The 26054-nt window shown below is 35.9% G+C and overlaps 1 protein-coding gene across 2 annotated transcripts; it reads left to right on the plus strand.

Moving 5' to 3' along the window:
* The first annotated feature begins 282 nt into the window (after window positions 1-282).
* On the plus strand, window positions 283-24918 carry CIBAR1 (CBY1 interacting BAR domain containing 1). Of its 2 annotated transcripts, XM_060128548.1 has the most exons (9): window positions 283-422; window positions 939-1173; window positions 3415-3483; window positions 4449-4550; window positions 7451-7456; window positions 8667-8771; window positions 17656-17769; window positions 22614-22733; window positions 24680-24918. In XM_060128548.1, exons 1-9 carry the CDS (start codon window positions 397-399, stop codon window positions 24764-24766), a joined length of 864 nt encoding a protein of 287 aa, XP_059984531.1. In that variant the 5' UTR covers window positions 283-396; the 3' UTR covers window positions 24767-24918. The 2 variants fall into 2 exon arrangements, with proteins under 2 accessions (XP_059984531.1, XP_059984532.1); XM_060128549.1 differs by lacking the exon at window positions 17656-17769.
* Window positions 24919-26054: the final 1136 nt, after the last annotated feature.

The raw sequence follows: 26054 nt of genomic DNA on the forward strand, positions 1-26054 counted from the left end.
ACCGTTTGACCCGCTTTTCTCTTGCAAACTTTGCTCACAGTCCAGCACGTAGGGACGGAGGCGGGAGTTTGGTGGCGGGTTGCCGCAGGACGCGGAGAGGCCCGGCAGCCCCCAGCCTTCCGCCGCGTTCCATACGCTCGCGCGGGCAGGAGCGTTCAGGTGGAAGCGCCGGCCGCTGGGCGCGGGTGGGTGCCGGGGCACCTCTCTCGCTTCCGCGCTCCGGGACGCCGGCGCCGACCGCGCGGGCGCGCGCCGCGTTGCCGTGGAAACGCCGGGGCCGCCGCGGCGGCGCGTGGGGCGGGCTCTCGGGCTCTCGCGACCCCGCGCACGCCCGGGCGGTTCGGAACCCCTGTCTTTGGGCCGCAGCCCCGGGTCTCCGACCGTGCGCGAGGCAAGATGTTGAGGCGCAGCTTGGAAAACCGGTAACAGCCCCGGGGCCGCAGCTGCCCAGGGCCGCCACACGCGAGGGCTCGGGTGGGGGAGTGGAGCCTTCCTCCGTGGGCCTCCGCGCCGAGCTCCGGCGCGGGGCCGGGGGCTGGACAGTAGCCGCCGCGCTCTGGGGCCTACCTCCCCGGTGGCCGGCCCTTACGCTCCCCAGGCGCCGGCCCCCGCACTGCCGCGGGCGGTGCAGACGCCGGGTGGCAGCCGGGCGCCCGGGCAGCATGGCGCGGAGCTGCCCCGGGAGCCGCCACCCCGCAGTGGCGCCGCCGGCCGGAGCCAGGCCTCTTCGTGCGCCTGCACTGTGGGATGTGGAGGCCAGGCCCCGAATGGGGACCTAGAGGAGGATCGGCCTTGGGAGATGGTAGGATCTTTGAAGGTTTGCGCCGTCGAAGCTGCAGAATACCCCGGGAATGTTGGCATAATCAAATTAACGTGAAGATGAAGCCATCTCATCTCAAATGAGAATGATTTGCTTTTTGTGTCACCTTTTTCTCTAGGGATGCTCAAACCAGACAACTGCAAGATGCTGTCACAAATGTGGAGAAGCACTTTGGAGAGCTGTGCCAAATCTTTGCTGCTTATGTGCGGAAAACTGCCAGACTGCGAGACAAAGCAGACCTCCTGGTGAATGAAATCAACGTGTATGCCTCTACAGAGACCCCGAAGTTAAAGCAGGGCCTGAAAACCTTTGCTGATGAGTTTGCCAAACTTCAGGATTATCGACAAGCAGAGGTATGGAGTGAAGTCACACCGTCATGTTATGAATGAGCCCTGACGTAGTGGACGGAGGAGCCCTGAAGACTTGTAATCTACCTAACTGCAGTGGCGAACACACTCTTGATGATAAACGTACCTTTTCATGTCGGTAACATTGTGCAAGTCTATTAAAGGGACGCTTCCTGTGATTTTACCGTTTTCAAACTAAACTCTAGGGTGTCTTGAAGTACTGAATTTCCCCACATTACTTGCCAACTTTTGGCCATGGGGTGGCTATTTGCAGGGCATAGTAAACGTAGTAGCCCAGGGCAAGAAAAGGAGCATGATTTGTGTCTTGTGTGCAGGTAGGTATATTTTAAAGTATATATGGAGATGGAAGATGTTGGAAGTGGTAATGTGAGTGAATAAGTAGTAAATGAACAAAAGATTTTTGTTGCTGCTTCCATGCTCTGGAAAGTTGACCAATGTTTCATTGAAAGGCGGTGGTGGGGGGGGCGGAGGGGGAGTACAGTATTATTCATTCTAGTCACCATGGTATTATGCATACAAACCAGTAGTGAAATTTTGTGGAGTTTTTTGGTTTTTTTGTGGGTTTGTTTGGGTTTTTTTGCTTTGGGGTGGGGGGAGGGAAGAAGGTGGTGTTGTAATTGTTTAAATTGTTAAAGCCCATTTACTTTAATACCTCATCAGTACTTATATTTACTTCAGGAGTCAAGATACAGGTCAGAAATTTTCACTTTGACTTTTTACTTGTCAGAAGTTGCCCAATTAGAGCTGCATTGCTTCTTTTGTACTTTTCTCATCAGTGCTTTTCTTCCTTTTTAAAAGCCTAAAACAGAAATTTCAATTATCAAAAAAACCTCAGAATCAAAAAGAAGATAATGATCTTTGAACCTATAACTGCTAATCATACAGAAATTTGAGTAGTAATTACTTTTGGGGCTACTTTGGGGGAAAATGTTTCGTTCTTGTCATATGATATTTATTCTGTAATGAGCAACTCTCAGTTATGTGTAACTGGGAACTTAATGTTTCAAAAGTAGTTTATATTCACAGATAATACTAGAACCCTATGTTAGCCAATAATTTCAGTGCCCCTTTCTAGAAAACCTTTATGCTATTTATCAAATAGCAAACTGAATTGATTTACATTTGTTTTTTTTATTTCACTTGCTTACCAAATGGTGGAGGTGCTAAAGAACAATGAACAAAAGGTAGGCTACAAAAAGGAGAACAGAAAAAAAGACTTGGCTAATCTTTACACTGAATAATCAGTGTATGGATTATTTGAAATGGAATAAATAATCCTGAGTATTCATGGATTTGATTTTAGGATTCCTAATATTTAAATGCTCAATGAGAACTTGATCTTCTCCATTTTCCTAAAATTTTTTAAGTGAAACATTCATATACATTCTGTTTATAGAAACTAAACAAAAATGAATATGAAGTGATATACACTCACTGATTATATAAACCTGTATCATCAAAAAAAAAGCCTTTTTCCTGCTACAAAAGTAATACATGTTCATTTTAAACAATTAAATACATGTCATCTTGTATTAGTTATCCTGAAAAAGAAAATTTTAATGTCCAGGAGTTATTTTTCTTATGCTATAGTTATATACTTGCCTTAAAAAAAAATCTGTTTCTTTAGTGCCTTCCACTAGTGCTATTAGTAAAAGGAGAAATTACTCAAAATCTGATAAATATTGTAATGTTTAAGAAAAACTGTTTAATTTTAAATAAAAGAGAGATCCACCATACAGTATAACAGCTCAGAAACACTACTTATCTTGTTCTCTAAGTGGTCTGTAGGCTTTTTTGCTTTTGAGGATTGTGTTGTTTTAAATGTTTCCAATATGCTATATTTTTCAGCTTTGATTTTCTTATCTGGAAGGTTGGGCTTTTACATTTCAGATATAATGTATGTAAAGTATCCATCCAAGTATTAAACACACTGAAAGTGGTAGCTGCAATAAAATTTGAGGTGTCTTAAAACTTACCAAAAGCTTTTATTGCTACTGCACAGCTTAACAGTTTTTAATGTATTTGAGTTTAGGTTCTGAGTCTTATCAATTTCTGGTGGTTATTCTTTTATTTATAAAGGTAACTGACATTTTAATTTAAAAATTTTCAAATATTAATCAGTGTAGTAATTATGTTCAGGTTTGACAGCACAGGTTTTATTTCAGAATTTAAATTTTGATATGTCTATGTTTCTTTTCAGTTATATTTTATAATAATTTTCAATAGGTTGAAAGACTTGAAGCCAAAGTAGTTGAACCTTTGAAAGCTTATGGAACCATTGTAAAAATGAAACGAGTAAGTAAATTCTTTTTTTCTACTATTATTAGGTATTCTGGCAAAACATATGAGGTTTCCAATAACTGTCCTTTTAATAAGAGGTACAGAGTAGTGTTTAGTCATTCTTTTTACACACTCTGAAGCATTCTTAGAACTTTGAGAATAAGGAAGTATTTTTATATACTACTGTAGCATCATAAAGCAGTTTTGTTTATTATGGAAACTTTAAAATATTTAATATTTATATTCATGAAGAACATATGGACAGAAATTATTTTACTAAATGAATTTGTTTATATTTTTGTTTTAAAGCAGGCGATAACATGTAAACTAAAAATGAATGTGACAAAGTTTTTTTTAATTTTTTTGAGGTATAATTGACATATTAGTTTCAAGTGTACAACATAACGATTTGATGTTTGTATATATTATGAAATGGTCACAATAAGTCTAGTTAACATCTGTCATGATACATAGTTACAAATTTTTTTTTCTTGTGATGAGAACTTTTAAGATCTAGTCTCCTAGCAACTTTCAAAATGCAGTACAGTATTATTAATTCTAGTCACTAGGGTATACATTACATTCCCAAAGTTCTATTTTTTAAATCAACTTTATTGAGGTATAATTTACATGCAGTAAAATGCTCTTGTTTTAAATGTACACTGAGTTTTAATAAATGTGTATACATCTGTAACTACCACCACAATCAAAATTTTATGTGTGTGTATATACATATATATAAATATATATATAGTTTTGCATTGAAATTGTGTCATTATTTGAGAGGATATTAAACTACACACATGCACACAGTCTCACACAAAAAGACACACACTGATTATGCAATAGTAATAATTCCTGTGGTAATGATGCCTGGATCAAATAGGGAGTGTTCTTCCCTTCTTAAAACAGAGAAGTGTATATTTTACTACTTAAATAAGAGATTTTTATTAACAAAAAAAAAAAATGCCTGTTTGCAGGATGACCTCAAAGCAACATTAACAGCAAGGAATCGAGAAGCTAAACAGTTAACTCAGTTAGAAAGAACACGTCAGAGAAACCCATCTGATCGACATGTTATTGTATCCTTTGAATTTGGGTCTTTAAAAAGATATTTTGTAAGGTATGCAGTACAGAAGTAAATATATATGGAAATTATGCATTTCTACTTTAAATGTGCAAAGGATATGAATGTAAAGTTTGAAAAGAAACATGCATTTACAAATTCTCACTATGGAAATTAGCTAATTTTAAAGAGAATACACAACTTAATTCAGTCTTATGTTGTTTTCCACAACATATTCAAAATATAAAACACTCATAAGTGTAGATGTTTTTATAAAGAATACAAAATTCTAAGATTTTTTACATAAATGATGACTAAATATTAATTATAAACTTAAAGATCTATCATTAATCCTAATATATCAATGCCTTCTCAGCCCTGCATTTGAGAAAAGGAAGGAACAATAATTTTTTGCCTGGTAAAATTCCCTTCATCTTGAAAAACAACAGCTATGTGAAACCACAATTATGACTTCCAGCCAAAGACCCTCAGGAGATTCAAGAGTATAATTGAGGTCCACAGCTGGACACAGATCTAAATAGGAGTGTCTACTGTAACAAGGTTCTTCTGTTCAGAATGATTATTTGTTAAACTAGAATGTGCCTTGTTCAAAACTAAACAGGGACTTCCCTGGTGGTGCAGTGGTTAAGAATCCGCCTGCCAGTGCATGGGACACGGGTTCGATCCCTGGTGAGGGAAGATCCCACATGCTGCGGAGCAACTAAGCCCGTACACCACAACTACTGAGCCTGCGCTATAGAGCCCATGAGCCACAACTACTGAAGCCCGCGCACCTAGAGCCCATGTTCTGCAACGAGAGAAGCCACTGCAATGAGAAGCCGGTGCACCACAAGGAAGAGTAGCCCCTGCTCACCGTAACTAGAGAAAGCCCCCATGCAGCAACGAAGACCCAATGCAGCCATAAATAAATAAATAGTTAGATAAATAAATTAACTAAATAAAGAAAATAGCATCTGGCTAATTGCCAGCAACTGGGATAGGTGCAGTTGTATATAAAGTACTAACTTATCCCGCTGCCTCTTTTTCCCATTCCTTGTGTCTCCTCCTTACTTCCTTAAGGTTTTTTACAGCCCACCTTTGCCAGAAACCACATGAGGATTGACTCTTTGGGGACATTTGAGGTTCCAGAACACCTCCATTTCTGAGGGGAATCCCTTGATTAGTGATTTTGGGCTGCACCAACAGCCTGGTCCTCCTTCCTTTGGACCAAAGATACATACGCCCAACCTTGTAATAAAAATGGGCAGCCACATGTCTGGGATCTACAAACTGGAGATTATAGAGTCTGGGTTTCAAGCAAGTCAGACAAACTACAGAATGCTGGAAAATCTGACTGACAACTATGGACTAAGGCAGAGACTAGGGAATATCACCAGTTTTTAAGAATCAATCCAGAGGTCAAAATTTTGCTGCTTTGTTCGGAGGAGGGGAGAGTACATAAGGGCAGAAAAAATGTCACATCTGGAATCTTGAGGAGGTGGTAAGATTGATTCAGGGGTATTGCTATGGACACTCGATGTGGAAATAAATCTCTTCCTAAGACAGACGCCTCTGACTTTGGTACTTTGCTGTAAACACTGCTGTGGAGGAGGCTGTCTTATACCATAAACAGAGCAGGTCAGGAGTTCACACAGGGGGAGATAAAGCAGCAACTGAATAGATTATGGCTGTAGATGAATTGCCACACTCAGTGGGAAAGGTGTAGGACTCCAGTGGATTTTGACAACCTGAAACCAGAAAATAAAGGACAGTCTACATGTAAATGCATCCACTATAAATACACAGATATTCTATCATAGCATCATAGAATATTTACCAGGATAGACCCTTAAAATTCATCTGATCTTCAAAAGAAGTACATTAAAGTTCAGTATATAAAATAAAAGAGTAGTTCTGGTATAAGAGGATGGGGTAAAGAAGAATCCCAGTGTTCTGCCTGGACCCCCTAAGACCCCTGGTGGCTTCTGAAAAAGCTTCTTGCAACAGAAAAACACCAATCTGGCTCACTCTTTTATAAGCCATTTTGCACTCATGACTAATTTCATTAAATATACTGATATCCTTACTCATAAAGTTGTATCACAGTATTTTAATCAAAAGTATCTCCTACCCAAATTGGTATGTTATAGGATTTTGAAGAATTTTCAACAAAAGGAAGAAACAGAAATCTGTATCCACTTTGTTAAAAATAGCTGTGCAAATTTGGGCACGTGGCTATGCCTGAGTAAAAGGATTTGAGACTAAGAAATGAATCATAGTTGCTGGAGTGTGGTAGAAGGTTAAGATACCCATGTCCCAGCTGTGGCTTCTGCTTCCCTGCTCTTTGCTAATTTAGCCAACTCTACCTACCCTTCCAGATTTTAAAATGAAACTGTCAATAAACGGGGAGGGAAAAGACGTTAAGTCAAAAGTAAGTAGTCACGGTAAAGAATTTCACAAGTCACATGTACTGAACAGTATTAGAAAAATAGTCTGCTTGAATATTCTCATTAGTAAAAGGTTAACATGCATCATAACTGTTAGAAATTTTTTCATAATAAATCCTGTGATAGTTATATTTTTAAAAATCTGAAAATCAGTAATAAAGAGAATTGTTTTTGATTACTGGTTATGATTAAAAGCATAAAAGTTTGCATGGATTTAAAGAAAACTTTATACCCTATATAGCAAATGTACACACACAGAGATATATATAAATAAGTTTTAAATGCTTAGTTTCTTGAAATTGTATATCTGAATTAACCTAGTTGTAAGAGTATATAATCAATATAAAGTTATGATTAATGTATAATCTAATTGCAAAAAGATATAATTCTATAATAGCATATGATTTTAATTTATTGGAAGAAATTGTTCTATTTGAAATGTATTTTTTTCCTTTATGAAAAATTTCAGTCACAGGTGGGTAATAAAGTGATGTGTGAAGAGATGGACCCCTATAGTAAACCTTTTTACTTATTTCAATTTATACATTTTCTTGAAAAAGAAAGCAAAGGCTTAAATGTCATAATATTATATTTCACAAAACTTTGATTCACAACTGCAAATTTTTCCTATGGAGTAAATATTAAGATGATGATATGTGATACTTTTGAGTAAACATAATACTAACATAGGAAACAACATTATTAGAAAGAGTTTAATCAGAAAATTGGGCCATGTTTTTAAAAATATGTTATTGTTTAACAAAAAATTTTAAATATTTTGGGGCAAACTGTTGTCCTTAAAGGAAGAGATGATTTTTTTAAAGAGAAATACATGATTAGATTGGAAATGTTCTGCACTTTACAGCACTGTAGCCACTAGCTATATGTATGGCTATTGAGCTCTTGAAATGGCGACTAGAGAAACCAGTTTTTTAATTTACATTTGATTTTAATTAATTTAAATGTAAATAGCTACATGTTGCTAGTGGCCACCGTATTGATTGTACAACATGGATCTAGATAGTATGAGTACTTTGAAGGAAAGTATTAGATTTTCCATCTAATTTATTAGTTGCTGGTATATATTTTTTGTAATAAGCATTAACTAAGTAATAGTGTAATATTGTTAGCTTATGAGAAGAATATACAAATAGAAAATCCATGCTGAAATAAATATTTGTGGTGTATATCCTACTCTACCTGATTAGGATATTACAGAAGTAGAAACATTTCATGCATTTGGAGAACTAGAAGATTGAAAATACTTAAGTATTTTGGGGGAGAAAGGGTTAAAGGGGAGAGAGATAGTGAGGAGAAAAGGAGAGTATGATAAATGGCAGAGACAGTGAAATATGTGAAAGCAGTAGAAAATATAGAAAATTGTTTTACAGTAAATCATCCAAGGGTGATATAGAAATAAAATGATTTTGTATGCAGAAAGGGAAGGAATTTTTGTTTTCTTTTGTTTGAGATCATGAATCATGTCACCTGAAAGATTTGAAGTTCTTTATTCTGCATGTGCTTATCGTATAGATCGTTTTACTTTATGTGGTAAAATATATTTTGAATGATTGACGCTGTTATGGCAAAAAGCCAGTACCGCAGTGGTAGCGTTTACAAAAAGACTCAGTCGAATGGATTCTAACTTGAGTTTTTCCTGTACTTTGGCGGGGACACTTTTGTAGGCAGAAACTGAATTACAAAGGGCCACAATGGATGCTGCTCGAACAACTCGCCATCTGGAGGAGACTATTGACAGCTTTGAAAAGCAGAAAATAAAGGATATAAAGGTAACAAAGTAACTGTTAAGGTTCAAAATATGTTTTCTAACCTTATTTTTTATTTAAATTTGTGACAAATTTAAATTACTGATTCTTTTAGTCCATAAATAGTCTGTGTGAAAAAGATGTAAACAGAAACATATCAAATATTATTTTCTTATGGAAACAATGGTATTTAAAGGGGCTCCATTCCCAACCAAAGGCCAGATATTCAAATGTTATTACAAATAGTGTTAATCACAGAAAAATGACATTTATTATGTTTTTATGTATCAGGTACGGCTCCAGGCACTTTACATAAATTATCTGTTAATCTTTACAGCAACCCCATGAAAGTGAGGTGGTGTTATCATATATTATGTAAAAAAAAAAAAAAAATTAAGCAGAGATATAAAGTAACCTTTCTGAAGTATCATAGCCAAAAGTCTGAACCATAAACCAATTATGTATTTTAAAAATCTGTGCTTTCCATTATGATACACTATCACTAATTTTTATAGCTTATAGGTTTCTAATACCTACATATTATCAAATAAGAGTAGCTAACCACATAAACTTGCATCCACCATGGTATGGTGTCACAAGAATTGACTTATTATAACACATCAGTAGACATTCAGGATCATGGACTTGAGAAGGTCTTCAGTGACTTTCTCATAGGCATCTTGGAAAGATTCGGAGGATTACTTATGATCACATTATGGCCTTTAAAACAAGTCATCTAAGGATGCCTTTTGGCTCACTGCAAATTTTCCTGGAACAGCTTTTAAAGAAGAGTATTTTTTGTCATTTTAATAACTTATTAACAAAGAAAATATCCTGCCTTCAAAAGTTACGTTCTTATCAATAAAATAGGCATTATCTGCCACTTAATTGTATCATTTCTCTCTACAGTCCATGAAACAACATTCATTTGCCCTTTTATTTTTTTTAAATTTCCTATCATAGTTTCATAGGATTTCAGAACTTTGATTTTTCTGATAGCCAGGCTCAAACGTCTCTACTTTGGTCCTGAAGATTAAAAAAAAAAAAAAATTAAGCCTTTCAATTCACTCTGCACTCTGCTGTGTAGATTGCTACTCAGGAAGAGCACCTCAGGAGCTGCCCTGAGACAAACCCTTTTACCGACATAGAAGAGTGTGGGCAGGGCATTACATTTTACAACTGCTGACATCCTCTCTCAAATTGAGGGAGAAGGGAAGGACGATTAAAATAATTGGCTTTAATCTGAAAAATGAGATTGGGGACTTGTGAGGTATGTCTGATTCATTGCCACCTAAGTAAGAGCTTCTTTAGTGACTTGGGAGCCTGATTCCTCACTTTACCACTGTTCTTCATACCTAAAAACTTCTCTTTTACACATGGCAATCTGTGTCTCTGATCTTTAGGCTCACTTCAGTGTTCCATCTGCATGCTGGCCAACTCTACAGGTGATTTTAATCCCATGAGCATCACCAATTACAAAACGGGCAGAGACAGTGAGTGCAGAATTCCCAATTACAATTCCTACGACCTGGGATTTCCTGAAGCAGTAGGACATGGAGTAAGGGACTGCACAGTGGATGGTGCACAGAGAAGAAAAGGGCTTCCAAGCTTCTCTCTTGGCCTGCCATATCATGACCCTGGAAGAGGGAAGTCTTGTGGTGGTCACAAAAAAAGAAGACAGGAAAAAACCTACTTTTTTAAAAATGGAGAGAGAATTCATATACCGTACAATTCTCCTATTTAAAATGTACAGCTCAGTGGTTTTTAGTGTGTTCAGATATGTACAACCATCATCACTCAATTTTAGAACATTTTTATCATCTCAAAGTGAGGCCTAGTACACTTTAACTTTTACCTTCCTGCTCCCCCAGCCCTCACCCCCAGCCTAAGCAACCATCAGTAATCTCATGTCTCTTTGGATTTGGCTATTCTGAACATACATTTCATATGAATGGAATCATAAAATACATGGCTTTTGTAACTGGCTTCTTTCACTTAGCATGCTTTCAGGGTTTAGCTGTAGTGTAGTATGCATCAGTATCTCATTCCTTTTTATGGTGGAATAATATTCCATTGTATGGATATTAAGCACATTATGTTTATCTTTTCATCAGTTGATGGACTTTCGGATTGTTTCTACCTTTTGGCTATTATGATTAATGATATAAACATTCATGGACAAGTTTTTGTATAGACATATTTTCATTTCTCTTGGACATTTCATTTCAGTTCAACCATATAACCTGTTGAATTGCTGGTTCATATGGTAACTCTGTCTTTAATTATGTGAGAAACTGCCGGACTGTTTTCCAAAGTGGCTGTGCCATTGTATTTTCCCACCAGTAGTATATGAGGGTTCCAGTTTCTCTGCATCCTCACCAATACTTGTTGTTCATCAGACTTTTTCATTATAGCCGTCCTAGTGGGTGTAGAGTGGTACCTTATTGTGGTTTTGATTTGCATTTTCCTGCTGATGCTTATGGCCATTTGTATATCTTTTTTGAAAAAAGTGTCTATTCAGATCTTTTAATTGGGTTATCTTTTTTTATTGCATTTTAAGAGTTCTTTATATATTCTGGATACAGATCCCTTATCAGATATGTTTTGCAGTTATTTTCTTCCATTCTGTGAGTTCTTTTCACTATCTTGATGGTGTCCCTTGAAGCACAAAGCTTTTTAATTTTGATGAAGTCCAGTTTATCTTTTTCTTTTGTTGCTTGTGCTTTTAGTGTCATATCTAAGGATCCATTGCCAAATCTGAGATTATAAAGATTTATCCCTATGTTTTCTTCTAACACGTTTATAGTTTTCATTGTTAAGTCTTTTATGCATTTAATTTTTGTGTATCATGTGAACTGAAGGTGCTAAACCCCATTCTTTTGCAGGTGACTGACTATCCAGTTGTTCCAGCATGTGACTGGAACTATCTTTATTTATTTATTTATTGAAGAGACTGTTTATTGAAGAGACTGTTCTTTTCTCATTGAAGTCTAGGCACTCTTGTTGAAAATCAGTTGATGTGGTTTTGTTTCTGAACTCCCATTGATCTATGTCTATCCTTATGCCAGTACCACACTGTCCTGATTAATTAACAGTGCTTTGTAGTAACTTTTAAAATCAGGGTGTGTGAGTTCTATTTTGTTCCTTTTTAAGATTGTTTTTGCTATTCTGGATCTGTTGTAATTCGGTATGACTTTTAGAATCAGCTTGTCAGTTTCTACAAGTCAGCTGGCATGCTGACAGGGATTGCATCAAATCTGTAGGTCAATTTGAGGAGTACTGCCATCTTAAGATTAATTCTTCCAATCCATGAACGTGGGCTGGTTTTCCATTTATTTAAATCATCCTTAATTTCTTTTAACAATGTTTATAAGTTTCAAAGTGTAGGTTTTGTGCTTTTCTTTAACTTTTTCCAAAGTATTTTATGATTATTGATGCTACTGTAAATGGAATTTTGTTTACTTGATTTCAGTTCATTGCAAGTGCACAGAAATACCATTGATTTTTGTGCATTGATCTTATATCTTGCAACCTTGCAAAACTCATTTATTAGGTCTGATAGTTTTTTGCAGATTCCTCAAGTGTACACTTTTAATACAGGCCCCCATGACTCTAGCAAACTCCCAGAAATATGAGTTCCAGAGATTAATACCAGAGTCTGTTAAGGTTATGAATCTCTGTTCTGTATGTCTTTCCTCCTTACTGTCAAATTGTTCCTTTTCCAAGTTAGGCCTCATATGAGATGTTTTATGATAAAGAGGGATGCACAGATCCTGTACCCAAAAGCCTCGAAAATCAATCAGAAGGGTTACTTTACCACCCCCTTATTTCTAACAAAAACAATATTCAGATATTGCCATGTTGATTTTACCATGTCTGACAAACACCTCTGTTTGTGAGATAAATTCTTGGAAAAGTCAAAACTGTTGATCCCACTCATGTTTTGGGAGAATCAGACACAAAACATTTTTTTTTTTTAAGAACATTCTTATTGTACCTGTTATCAGGCTACTGCTTCAGATGGAGGCAGAGCTTCTGGGTCTTTCTTTAACCTCCCTGGGGGTAGAAATGATTGGCAGTAGTGAGCACTGCTCATAACTGTATTAACTGTGTTTGAGGTGGGGTTTAATTGACAAGTCCATCTGAATTTTAGCAGCAGTGTTAATTAGTAAGGTAGCACAATTTTTAGGAAAAGACTTTTGATAGGAACCTTGCAAAGGATCTTTCTGGGAAAAGCTGGTATGAACTTAGTTGTATAGAATGTGGAAGAAAACTCACAATCCTATTTGTTTCCCATGTAATGGAAAAAGTCATCAGTTATATGGTGTCAAGGGAATTTCTGACCTATGAAAACGATCTTGACCAGGGGTCACTCCTGGAACAGATAGGGACAGGAATTCAGTATTGGTAAAGTCGCTGACGTGAGCAAGAAATAGCTTCAAAACTTAATTTTTAGTAACTTTATTTTTCTTATAAATAAATATGAAATCACCATGACTTTTTTTCATAAAATTGAGAAAAATGTAATAATTCCACTGCTCAGAAATAAGCCGTTTTGGTTTATATCCTTCCAGACTTTCTTTCTATGAAATATACTCAAGAAATATACTAATAAGAATAATAACAACAAATATTTCTTAGACATTAACTATGTCACACATTCTAAGCATTTTATATGGATTAACTCATTTCCTCCTCACAGTGTCCTATGAGAAAGGTAATATTACCACTATACAGTTTTATTTAAATGGGACCACACTATATATAGCATCTTTTTAAAATTTAATATATCATGGATATATTTGTGCTGAGGAAACAAAGATCCATATTGTCCGTAATGGCACCCTCATATAGTATTTTGCTATATGGATATATCAGTTTATTTAACCAGCCCTCATTGATGGACATCTAGATTATTTTTGCAATTACAGATCTCATTGCATCATTAAACATCAGCCTTTTTTCTGGTCCAGTTATTCTCTTGGGATAAATTACTAGAAGTGGCATTCTCATTCAAAGAGCATACACACTTTCAATTTGGATAGCTGTTTTTAACTTCTGTCCACAAAGCTTTAACTAGTTAATATTTCTGCAGAACCTTACATGAGCACACCAATGTAACAATGACGAGTAGTAGTATTTTTAATAATAAAATAATCTAATAGGTGAAAAATCAGTATCATCTTAATTTGCTACAGTTACTACTGTTGAGGCAGAGTATTTTTTCATATATTTAATGACACATTTTTCTTTAGTAAATTACTCACATTTGACCTTAGCCTATATTTTTATTGAGTGTTGGCATTTTTCTTATTAATTTGTAAAAATTCTTTATATTGAGAATATTAACCCATTATATTAAAGAGAAGATCTGTTGCAAATATATTTTCCCATTTTGTTGCTTATGGTATATTTTTACCACCTTAAAGTCTTATTTTTGCTGCCAGATCTATTGATCTTCTCCTTTTTGATTTCTGCCTTGGTGTCATGCTTAGAAAGGAGTTTTCATCCCCAAAATTATATAATTATTTGCTCATATTTTCTAGCATTTGTATGATTTTTTAATATTTTAAATATTTTATGCAGTTGTATTTTGCCTATGGTATGAGGTAGATGTCTAACTTTATTATTCTCAAATGGATAGAAAGTTCTCCTGACATCATTTATTAAATAGCCTTTACTCTGGAGAGCTGTCATTTCCCATTTGCCAAAATTATTAACAAGACCTTTTATGACTTTTTTGTTAAATATCCTGCTTTCTAATTAAACCAGATGGAGGCTTTAATGTTATGATAAGGAACATTTTCTAATTTAGCTGGTTTACTCCTTGGACAATAAAAACAGCACACTTGTGCTGAGCACTTACTCTAAGCCAGTTACCATACTGTACCTTTTCCTGGATTACATTTAATCCTTAAGGCAAAACCTAAGATGTTGAAATTAAGGAGGAAAGAACAAACTGTTTAATATTACACAGCTGATTTGTTTCCGTCTTGATTTGAACCCAGGTTTATCTTAATCCAGAGCCCCTATTTTAAACTACTAGGCTACCTGCTTTGCAGAATACTTGCCGATGGGTAGAGAATTTCATATTAGCTCCCCCACCACCCCCACCAATAAAAATTAAGTATGTACCCAAATGGCCTTCTAGTCACACAAAATAAAATTGAAAATGAGGAAAAAAAAGTAATGTGTGAATGCCTCTGGCCCGGACCATACTGACCCATTCCAGATTAGCAGATTACGTGAGATCATTGAAAGCTATGTTTATTTGAGGAAAATTTTTTCCAAATATGAATGGATCTTTCAAAGTTCCACCACCTTTCTGGTGACTCACTGAAATTATTTTATTTTAAAAACACAATGTTTTTATGTTCTTTCTTATACCAGTTGTCATCTGATTCTTCCTTGGTATTATCCTCCTCCTTTCTGCCCATTTTCCCATGTTTTATGAAATTCTATCAATAGCTAGAAAGAAAAAGTATAACTGGTAGTTTTTCCTCCTTACTATACTCAGGGATATAACTGTCCTCTCTGATAATTTTAAGGCTTCATGGTTCTTGGGTCAAAAATTCCAAGTCTGGAATACTGCCTTAGCAATGCCACTGATTCTCCATCACTGTTTTTGACAGAAGAGTTAACAGGGCCATTCCCATCTTAAATAGATATATAGTATATGTTCTGTCAAGAAGTAAAAGGTCAAACCATAAAGGATTAAACCAGAGTATCACAAAACTTGAGTGATTTTTCACTCATGTTCCAAGTAAAATAAAAGGTCAAACCATAAAGGATTAAACCAAAGTATCACAAAACTTGAGTGATTTTTCACTCATTGTTCCAAGTAGTAAATAATAGCCATTTACTAATTAAAGCTACTTCTTAAAATGTTTTCTATCACTAAGTGAAACTAAATTTTGAGACTGCAAAATGCTAACAGACTCAATGTTGAGCTCTGTCTTTTCAAATGAGAGTGTAATAGATTCTTTTATCAGAGGATATGGATAAACCAAAATAATGTATCATTTTTCAGTGACAGACATATCAACATATTTTCAGGGCTTACTTATGAGCTAAGCGGAATATAACTCCTATAAAATGCTATTATTAAGAAATTGTTAGTTCAGAGATGACATCACATTCAGAGATTTTGGCATCAGGGATTTAATAACTATATTCAAATATTCAAAAAATATTTTAAATTATTTTGAATTTTTTCCATAATCCTCAGTTACCACAGTGGAATAGACTTGAATTAAGCCTAAACCTACAGATTTAGGTGTAATAAGGCTGTAAATGTTTGGATTTCATTAGTTATTAAATAGTGTGCCAGTCTCTTAAAAGATTTAGAATGTTCATTTGTAGAACTATTTAAAAATAGAAGTAATACCCAATTTACTTGAGCGATTTAAGCTTAACCCCTTACTTTCTAGCTAGTCAGCTATCTTAGGAAGACTGACAAGAGAAGCACCAGCCCTAGTCAAAAGCCATTCTACCTCTAAGGTATTCCTATCTGGAGATTCTTGGTGTGGAATTCAAAGTTGCACCTTGGCATAATGCTGTTTATTAGTCAGTTGCCAGTCCAGTATACCAGAGCACTTTGTGACCTATATGAAGTGACAGTAAAGGTCATTGTCAGTTATAGTTATAAGTCATTTATCCCAGAGCCCAATCTTTGCATTTAGCCCTACATATGTGCTTGGCAGCTCAGAAGGGTTACTTTCAACTACAGATCTATTTCCACTGAGTAGCAATCAGAAGCCTGTTAGTTCTCCCTTAAATATTTTTCTAATCCTTAAGAATGGAGATGGAGAGGGGGAAAAAAAAATCACAGGACACTAAGGGATATCTGTATGGCTACTTTGCAAGGTGCAGGATCACTCCTATCTGGGTGGTTAACACAGGAGAACAGAAATGAAGGAAAATGAGTATTTGACTATTGCCTTCTAGCCTAACCCATCTCATCTATATTGCCCCTTAAAGGACAATGCTTGAGTATTTTCTATCCTGTTCTTATTATGCCCACTTCTCTTTACATTAATGCTCTGATTTTTTATTTTGATAAGGGATAAGATAACAAAAGGATAGATCCTATTTTATTGAAAACTTGTCTGGCTTGTATACTTTCCCTACCCACCGATTATCTCACCTCTGCTTAGATCAACATGCACATCTTTATTCATTTCTCTTTGCTCATGACCTTCCCTACTGTAAGTTGTCATCATCATGCTCATAGAGTTTACCTGTAGTTTATTTTTAAAGGAAATGATTGATTCCAGCGAGAACAGCACAGTACAATGAGCAAGAGCTATAACTTTGAAGAGTCAGATCTAAGTCTTAACATTATAGCTGTGAGCAACACTGGACAAGTCATATATTTGTAAACTGGAAAGCTCTATGCAAATGTATGGTGCTATTATCAGTAGTAGGAATATCATTATTACCAAGTAATCCCTTTGTGGTTAGAGAATACAAGTATCATATAAATATGATGGGATAGAATTCTTGCCTAAAAAACATTCTTTTAAACATCAGTTGGAGTTGCTAAAAAAAAACAGCTTCAGTACTAAACTGCTTTAGCTAATACTTATAGGCACTGAGCAACAGAGTACATAATGACATACATTTTAGTCAAATCTTTTTTAAAATCATAAATATCTAATAGAAGAACTGACTAAAAAAGGGAAGTAAATAATAAAATAGGAAATATTTTGTGTAATTTGAAAGTTTTGCTGCAGAAGGGCTTTGCAACTATTTTTATTCCAGTTGTCTTTTGTACTTCATCTGCCCTGTGGAAAAACAGACACCTCTGTATCTCATAAAATGCCAAGACTATATAGTAAGGAATAAATTTACTAAATTCATGAAGCAATTTATATGATTGTTTAAATTCAAATCCTTGTGTTTTTAGACTATATTTTCAGAATTTATCACTATCGAAATGTTATTTCATGGCAAAGCTTTAGAGGTCTACACTGCTGCCTACCAAAATATACAAAAGATTGATGAAGAAGAAGATTTAGAGGTAAGACTACGTCCATCTAAGCTCAGTTCTTCTATTGATATGGAAATGTTTAAAAGAAAGCATTAGTTTGGGTAAAAATATCTTAAATTAGAACACTACATGGTTTAGATGTTATTGTATGCAGTTCCAAATAGCTGAACCTGTATGACTTTCTATTTATTTCTATTTATTTTTTAACTGTTCAAATTAACCATGGTAGAGTTCCAAGGATTAATATCTAGTAAAACATAGAAATAAAGCCATTACATGAAATAATGTATCATTTTGACTAGTGATATGTCACTTACATGTGCTAAAAATAGCATTTATTGATTTGAGCTAACATTTGAGTGTTTATGCCACAACACCCAAAGCTTTACAGGCATTTTCTCACTCCTTTGATGTAGGTACTGTTATCATTCTCGTTTTACAACTAAAGAAACAGGTGTAGAGGTTTTAAGTAACTTAACTTGCCCTTGGCCACTTAGCTAGTAAATAGCAGAATCTGGCTTCTAACTAGTTTTGCGGGACTTAATCAGTAAGCTATGAAATAAATGTAGGTTTGCTTTGTACTGATAGTTAAATGCAAATAAATCTTACTGGCCAGCTAACATTAGAGCAATTAAATATCAAAGCCTGGTTTCAACCAGCTCACCTGTAGAGTTAATGTCCTACAATCTTACCTTCCAAAAGGGGAAAAAAAGGCAAAGTATTTTTGCTGAAATAGATGAAATATTCGAGATATACTGTCCACAGTAGAAGTGAAAAAGGCCACGTACTCTCAAGATATAACCAGAATTTTGTATTAATAAGTGATAGAATTTGAGAGTGTCTGTCATTTCATAATTTTGAAGATTCCATTTTTTTTTTAACTGAAGTATCTATAAAGAGATCCCCTGGGCCTTCACTTTCCACTACTCTGCTGGTTCCAAGAAACTTGAATTCAGTAAAACCAGATTATAGCTTGGCCAAAATGAAGAAAAGTACATGTTTTAGTATGTGTATATACATTTTCCAGCGCCAAAATCTGATCTCAGTTTTACCTCAGTTAAGCATACATGATCGTATTTCTATTACTGTTTGTTAATAGATGGCTTCTTAAGTGTCTATTCCCTCCAAATACTAAAGCTAAGGTTTCTAAATTTTTACTCCTTTTTATATCCTATTTTTTTAAAAAATAGATCAAGCTTTTATCTGTAATTTGTAAAAGTAGCAAATGTTTATATAGTGATTACTTTGAACCAGCTACTGATCTATGCATTTTCATTGTATTATTTTAACCCTACCATCAACTTTAATAAAAGTATTTATTATCCTTACTTCTGTGGATGAGAAAACTGAGGCATGGTGAGGTTAAGGAACCTCCCAGAGGATCCCATAGCTAGTTAAGTAACAAAGCTGGGAGCCAAACCCAGAAGTTTGACTATAGACATTGTGTTTTTATCCTATCTATACTGCCAGAAGCGTGGTTCTTGATGAGTGACATGAACCATTTCCTACAAGAAACAACACTATATTGAGTGGCAGGTTCAAAATTGATCCCTCGCTTTTCCTACAAGACTTAAGTTTCCTTTACAAGTATTTTCATTCTCCTTTTTCTAATACCCTTGACCCAATACACTTGTCACTAAAGTCACTAAAAGTTCCTTCAAGCCCTTTGGACCCCAAGATTTTCCTTCTCATTCCAGAGGTCCTAGATATCTTTTTTGTTACACCGCTTCCTTTACCACTTCTCTTACCACTGTTCTTCATCAGCTAGCTAGGTAGGTTGTAGGATTCATTAAAAAAAATTCAAGATCTCAGGGCTGTGTGGTAGATGTGTTTTTGAGTATGAACTTCCCCATTTTTTCTATTGGGGCAGTATTGAGCAAGTTAACTTTTTCATGCTTCAGCTTCCTCCTCTGTAAAATGGAGATACTTATAGTGCTTACCTCATAAAAAGTACATTCATCAACTGTTTATTGAGCACCTGTTATATGCCAGACACCATTCTAAGTGCCAAGGATTTAGCATTATAAGAATTGGTCCAAGTTGTCAAAAAAGCAGAAACTTAAAAGGAGTTCAGACATTTAAAAAATATACTGTGTGACTATTTACGTTTTATAATGTGAAGAAGAAAAAAATATACAAAGAAAAAATAAAAAATATAGTGTGCTGCAAGTGTATGTGATGGAGGATTCTAAATAGTCTAGAGAAAGAATGATTTCTTAATCAGAAGTTTGAGGGATAAGTAGGATACGTGGCAACAGCTTTCAGGCAGAGAGCTCAGATAGGTATACAAAGGTCCTGAGATGTCATGAACGATAGGCCTAAGCTATCACTACAATGCCATACAGAAATTGTGGAAAGGAGAAGAGAGCAGTCTGGGGAAAGTTGTGTGGGACAAGTCGAAGTAAAATTACATCAAACAGCTACCAAGATGAGGAAGGACCCTTTAAATACAAGTTTCTTGGAAACAAGTAGAGAAAATATGCAGAGAGGAACAGAGAAATAATTTGCTGTTCTTCTTAGATAGCAGTCCTGACTTACTCAGGCAGCAGCTAATTATTTGAATCTAGTTATCAGAAACCATCTTACCTGATTTGTTCTTCACATAAAAAGTATTGTCAGGCCCATATTCCCCTTCAAAAGATCACCTCTGTACATTCAGTTCAGAGCATATTTCAGATCTTGAGACTCACTCCTAGAAGAGATCTTGGACCATATTGGAAAATGCATTATTGCCAATAAATTAATATTCCTGTAAATCTGTTGTTTTGCAGTAGGAGACTAATATTCAACTGGTTTAGACTTTTACCCCAAGGGTTGTAAATTATCTTCCACTTCCCACTTTTATCTTTGCTAGAAAAGCTTAAAAAGGAATGTCATTCTAACAAAAATATATTTCTTCCAAATACCAGTGGATTGAGTCGTCCAGTTTTGATATCATACCAGGATGCCAGGTTCCATGTCTGGCACCAAAATATAATTGGGTCCTCAGTAAACTGTTCAATAACCTAATTATTAGCATGCCTGAATTGCCGTTAAACCAAGTCATACCTCTTGCGTTAAGTTTCATCCCTTGATTCCTTTTGTGTCCTGCACTTCTTTAAGGTTTAAAGAAATGTGTAGAGACATCCCCTAGTTTGGGTCGTTTTTTCTCAAAACACCCAGATTAAGTTCATGTTAATATCATTCATTTACCAGGCTACTGTCTTAAGCTGGAAGGAACTGCAAAGATAAAACAAGGCTTCTTGCTCTAGAGGAACTTAAAACTAGTTGTGGAAACAGACATGTAATTACAAAACAGTGAGATAAAAGCTGTACTGAGGGTATAAACAATAGGAGCTACTGACTAGAGAACAGGGGAAAGCAGAAAAAAAGATGGCATTTGACTTGGCTCCTGAAGGATGAGTTAAGTGCGCTGAAATTCCAGGCTGAGGAACGAGCACTGTAAAGTCACAGTAGTATTACATGTTCTGCATATAGGTATATATGCTAAAAGTGAAGTATAATGGGTAGGTTTGGGTGATTGTAAGCCTTGAATGTCACCTAAGGCATTTAGACTCTCAATAGTCAGGAGCCAAAGTTTTCTAGTCAGAGAAAGTTGTCAAAAAAGGTAACGTGGCCTAAGGGAAACCCTTTAAAAATATTTCAGGTATGTGCAGTAGAAAAAGGGATGTGAAGAAATAGAGCAGCTAGCACATGAAGAGTTTCGTGATGGCATGCATGGAAAAGAAGTTTCAGGACAAGGTCAGCTGAAGACAAAAAGACAACTTTGGTAACTGACAGCAAGACCAATATCAGTGGAAGGGGAAAGCCTAATTGTAGTTTGTTGACAAATGAAGTAGAATGTTTGAGAAGATTTTTAAAAAGTAAAGTTATACCTTGAAGTAATTTTTTTTTTAACGGATCTTGTTTGTGGGGGAGGAAAACTGGAGAAAGAGAGCTTTTGTTTGTTGAAGTTTTGCTAAAGGGAAAATGCACCTTGGAGAGAATCAGAATGACATTTGCTTTAAAAAAGGAAAAGGGGGCTTCCCTGGTGGCGCAGTGGTTGAGAGTTCACCTGCCAATGCAGGGGACGCGGGTCCATGCCCTGGTCCGGGAAGATCCCACATGCTGTGGAGCGGCTGGGCCCGTGAGCAATGGCCGCTGAGCCTGCGCGTCCAGAGCCTGTGCTCCGCAATGGGAGAGGCCACAACAGTGAGAGGCCCGTGTACCGCAAAAAAAAAAAAAAAAAAAAAAAAGTAAAAGGATAGGGTGAAGAGTTGAGAAAAAAAAGAGGGAATATGAAGAAATTCACATCTGACAGACTTGCCTTCTTTGTTACAGAAATGGTGGAAAAGCTACAGGTAGGGAAGCTTAAGAGCACAGTAAGATTTGGAACTACTGCCAAGCAATGGCATTCCAGATCCTAGTGAGATTGGAATCCATAAATTAGAGTGGCTCCATTTACTCTTCTGTGATGTACTATGAAAGCCATCAGTGAATTTAAACTGATAAAGAGTTGAGGATAAGCAGAACAGAAAGAATCAAAGTTGTGACTTAGTCTTCCCACTGGCTTGCATACTCTTTGAATGTAGGAACTTTTCATGTTTCACCAGCAAAAGCTCTTAAGTGATTGTTTCAGGGCCCGTCATCATCTTAGGTGGTTCAATAGAATTTTTTAGCTTACATCTTTCCAACTTAAAATATTTATTTTATTTTTTTGATTTTTGTTTTAAATTTACAATAAATAAACTTTGTCCCCAGTGTGGGGAGGGGAGTTGCTTAAAAAAATTCTAAGCTAAGGGGGAACTTAACATGATAAACTAAAGGGAACTTAACATGATTTTCTAGATTTCCATTGTTTAGTATCACTTTATAATGTTTTATCATTGCAACAGGTTTTCCGAAATTCTCTGTATCCACCAGATTATTCATCCCGTTTAGATATCGTAAGAGCAAATTCAAAGTCACCTCTTCAGAGATCACTGTCAGCTAAGTGCGTATCTGGAACAGGACAGGTGAGCTAGAAACCATAATTTAAAGGAATGTGAGCTACTGCCTTTGGAATTGTTCAGTACTAAAAATGTTTCCCTTAAGTCACAGGACTTCGAATAACTTACCCGCTCTTACCCTCTTATGTAAAATAACAGAAGACTGCACAAGGTTCGGCTCTTAATTCTTTTATCATCTGTAAGATACTACTCTCTGAAGCAGAACACTTGGGAGCAGAGGTGGAAGGGACAGGAAAATGCTGATCTACATTTGTTCTCTGGTATAGCAGGAAGAGCACAGATTCTGAAATCAAACTATTTAGGGTTTAAATCCCACTATCACAGCTTACTGGAAATGATACCTAAAAAGGGCTTTTGTTGAACATTATCATAGATCCAGAAGCACATATCTTTAGGGTAAAGAATCAATTTTCTTTTCTTCTATATCCAGAAAGCCTGAAGTACCTGGTATCTAGAACAGGGAGGGGTCAACCACCTTTTTCTCTAAAGGGCCACACAGAAAATAGGTTTTGTGGGCCATATGGTCTCTGCCTCAACCAAGAGCAGCCATAAACAATACATGAACAAATCAGTAGTTGTAATAAAACTTTATTTACAGAAACGCCACAAACTGGGCTATAGCTTGCCAACTCCTGATTTAGAAAGCTATGGCCTTTTTCATATCTAGCCTTCAGAATTCAAAATTGAGCAAAATATTTTCAAAATATAACTTTCAGGTAAGTGTGACCCAGTACCTTCTGTTTACATTTGATTCTCCTCTAAGCATTTATTTACTGCTTTTTATTTATGCATCTCTCCCCTTAACCAAATTATATTTTTATTATTCCAGTACTAAGTGCCTTGCACATAAATTCCATAAATCTAGTATTATAGTACTAGTATTATAGTACTATAGTATTATAGTATGCAGAGTTTTGACCTTTTAGAGCTAATAATATCACCTAAGTTAGCCAAGATCTGTGTAGCACTTTAGAATACATAATCCCAGGGTTTCTCAACCTCAGCACTATTAACTTGGAGCCAGATAATTTGGAGGGGGGGGAGGGAGGCAGGGGTACTGTCCTGTGCATTGTACAGATGTTGAGCAGCATCCCTAGCCTCTACCCACAAGATGCCAGTAACACACAAACACACACCCCAGTTTTGACAATCAGCAGTGTCTCCAGACATTGCCAGATGTCCCCTGGGTATAATCACCCTCAGAAAAGTTTGAAGCAGGATGATCCAAGTGGCAACAGTCAGGACTTAAAGCCAAGTAGTGAATTCAGATTCTCAACTCATTACATTTAAATCAGACTATTTTTAAAGTTTAATATTTCAGTTGCCTAGTTGAAATATCCTTGTGTTTTTGCCATCCCTTTAATGAGTTTCATTCAGATACCTGTTTTTGTGACCTAAGAACTGTTTAACTTAAAATATTTTTTGACATTTATAATATACAGAGACTATACTTTTCTCTTAAAGTCGGTTATTGAAGTACTGGTACCCAACTGGAATCAAATGGCTAATTTCACATTTTTCTTCAAAAAATAATATGAATGAAAAAATTTTGCGTCTGTTTTCAAACCTTAAGATACAATAATTCATAGGGAATTTTCATTACTAAAAATTACTACTTATGGACATTTTTCTGAAATATTTGTTCTACGTGTACTTCTCTATCAGGGCGTATTAAAAAGATACCAAGGGCTTCCCTGGTGGCGCAGTGGTTGAGAGTCCGCCTGCCGATGCAGGGGACACAGGTATGTGCCCCGGTCCGGGAAGATCCCACATGCCGCGGAACGGCTGGGCCCGTGAGCCATGGCCGCTGAGCCTGCGCGTCCGGAGCCTGTGCTCCGCAACGGGAGAGGCCTCAACAGTGAGAGGCCCGCGTACCGCAAAAAAAAAAAGATACCAAGCATGTAAAAATATTTTTTAGTTAGTATTATTTAAAATGTTTTAACTTTTAACAGGTATCCACCTGTCGACTAAGAAAGGATCAACAAATAGAAGATGATGAAGAGGATGAAGACTTAGATGTTACAGAAGAAGAAAATTAAATTTCTTAAGTAAACTTTGCATTTCCATTTTCATCTTAAATGACTTGGAATCCAGAATGACTAAAACTGTAAAACTTCATACTGGCTTGAAATAAAATGAAATCCTACTGGAAATGGAGAAATTATTAAAGGAAATTTATGCTGACCAAAAATGAAGTTTTAAAAAATATTACAAACCAGTCATTTCAACATTCTGTCTAGCAGCATGTGATCTTTTTGTATAAGTTCCATTTTTTAAAAAAGATTATGTATTTCAGAAGTATTTCATATTAATGCATTATACCTAGTTGAGGTTACACTAGTTAAATAGATAACAACAACAACAAAAAAAATCTAACAATTCCACTTGCTTCCTTTAGGTTAAGACACCGTGCTTTCAATACCAGAAAAGGGTCCTAGATAGTCATTCTGATGAAATACAAATTCTGTTCCATAAAGCTTTAATCAAAAAGCCAAGTTTTCTTTTTTTACTTTTTTTTCACTTCTACTACAACCTGAAGTTTCATCATTCAATATATAAATTTACTTTTCAACGAGAGTATTATAGTCACTCTTAACAATAATAGGACACTAGGATATTGGTGTTTTACAACTATACATAAAGCATAAATTTTAGCTTTAGAAAGCTACATTCAGCTTGATTCTGGTTTTAAAACGAAGCCACTGTCATACTAAAGTGCTATATATGGCACTACATCTTTTGCAAAGCTATGATTTGGTGGAATGTTGCCCTAAAAAACATCATGGAAAACCATAAATCAGTAAAAATTCTGTAAAACTTTTACCAAATTACCATCTAATCAATAAAAGAATGTACAGTCACTCTTGTTCCTGAAAATATAAAACAATTTAATCAGAGCCTTTCAGTATGTCTGATGCTTTTCTTCTTTGGATGGGGAATTGTACTTCTGTTATTTCATAGATCCCAGTCAGGCATATAAAAATTAGGAAATGATCATTTGGGATTACCACAAAAGGATAACAGAAAAATAAAACTTTCCAGAAAGCTTTTTTGACTTTGTTATTCATGGTTCTATTCTTAACAAAGCACTGCTTCAAGAAAATAGCCCTAAGTGATAAATTTACTTAGTTTTTAAGTAAAATATTCAAAACATTTTAAAATCCTAAATAATTTGATATTCTTAAAAAACTGAGGATATCATTGCATTTTTATTTTCTCAGTATTTAATCTTGGTATTTGTAGCTGGGAGAGTATTGCTCTTGCTGCTTATGATAGCAATTCACTTCTCTTGAGCATCAGTTGCCCTACTTATAAAGTTAAAATAGT

The sequence above is a fragment of the Lagenorhynchus albirostris genome, chromosome 17 (assembly GCF_949774975.1).
Source record: "Lagenorhynchus albirostris chromosome 17, mLagAlb1.1, whole genome shotgun sequence".
Lineage (NCBI taxonomy): Eukaryota > Metazoa > Chordata > Mammalia > Artiodactyla > Delphinidae > Lagenorhynchus > Lagenorhynchus albirostris.

What these genes read in the sequence shown, in the direction of transcription:
- CIBAR1 (XM_060128548.1), top strand. Translation starts at nt 397, where the DNA reads ATGTTGAGGCGCAGCTTGGAAAACCG. An exon ending in AGGCGCAGCTTGGAAAACCG is followed by an intron (nt 423 to 938) that starts GTAACAGCCCCG and finishes CTTTTTCTCTAG; the next exon opens with GGATGCTCAAACCAGACAAC. An exon ending in CCATTGTAAAAATGAAACGA is followed by an intron (nt 3,484 to 4,448) that starts GTAAGTAAATTC and finishes GCCTGTTTGCAG; the next exon opens with GATGACCTCAAAGCAACATT.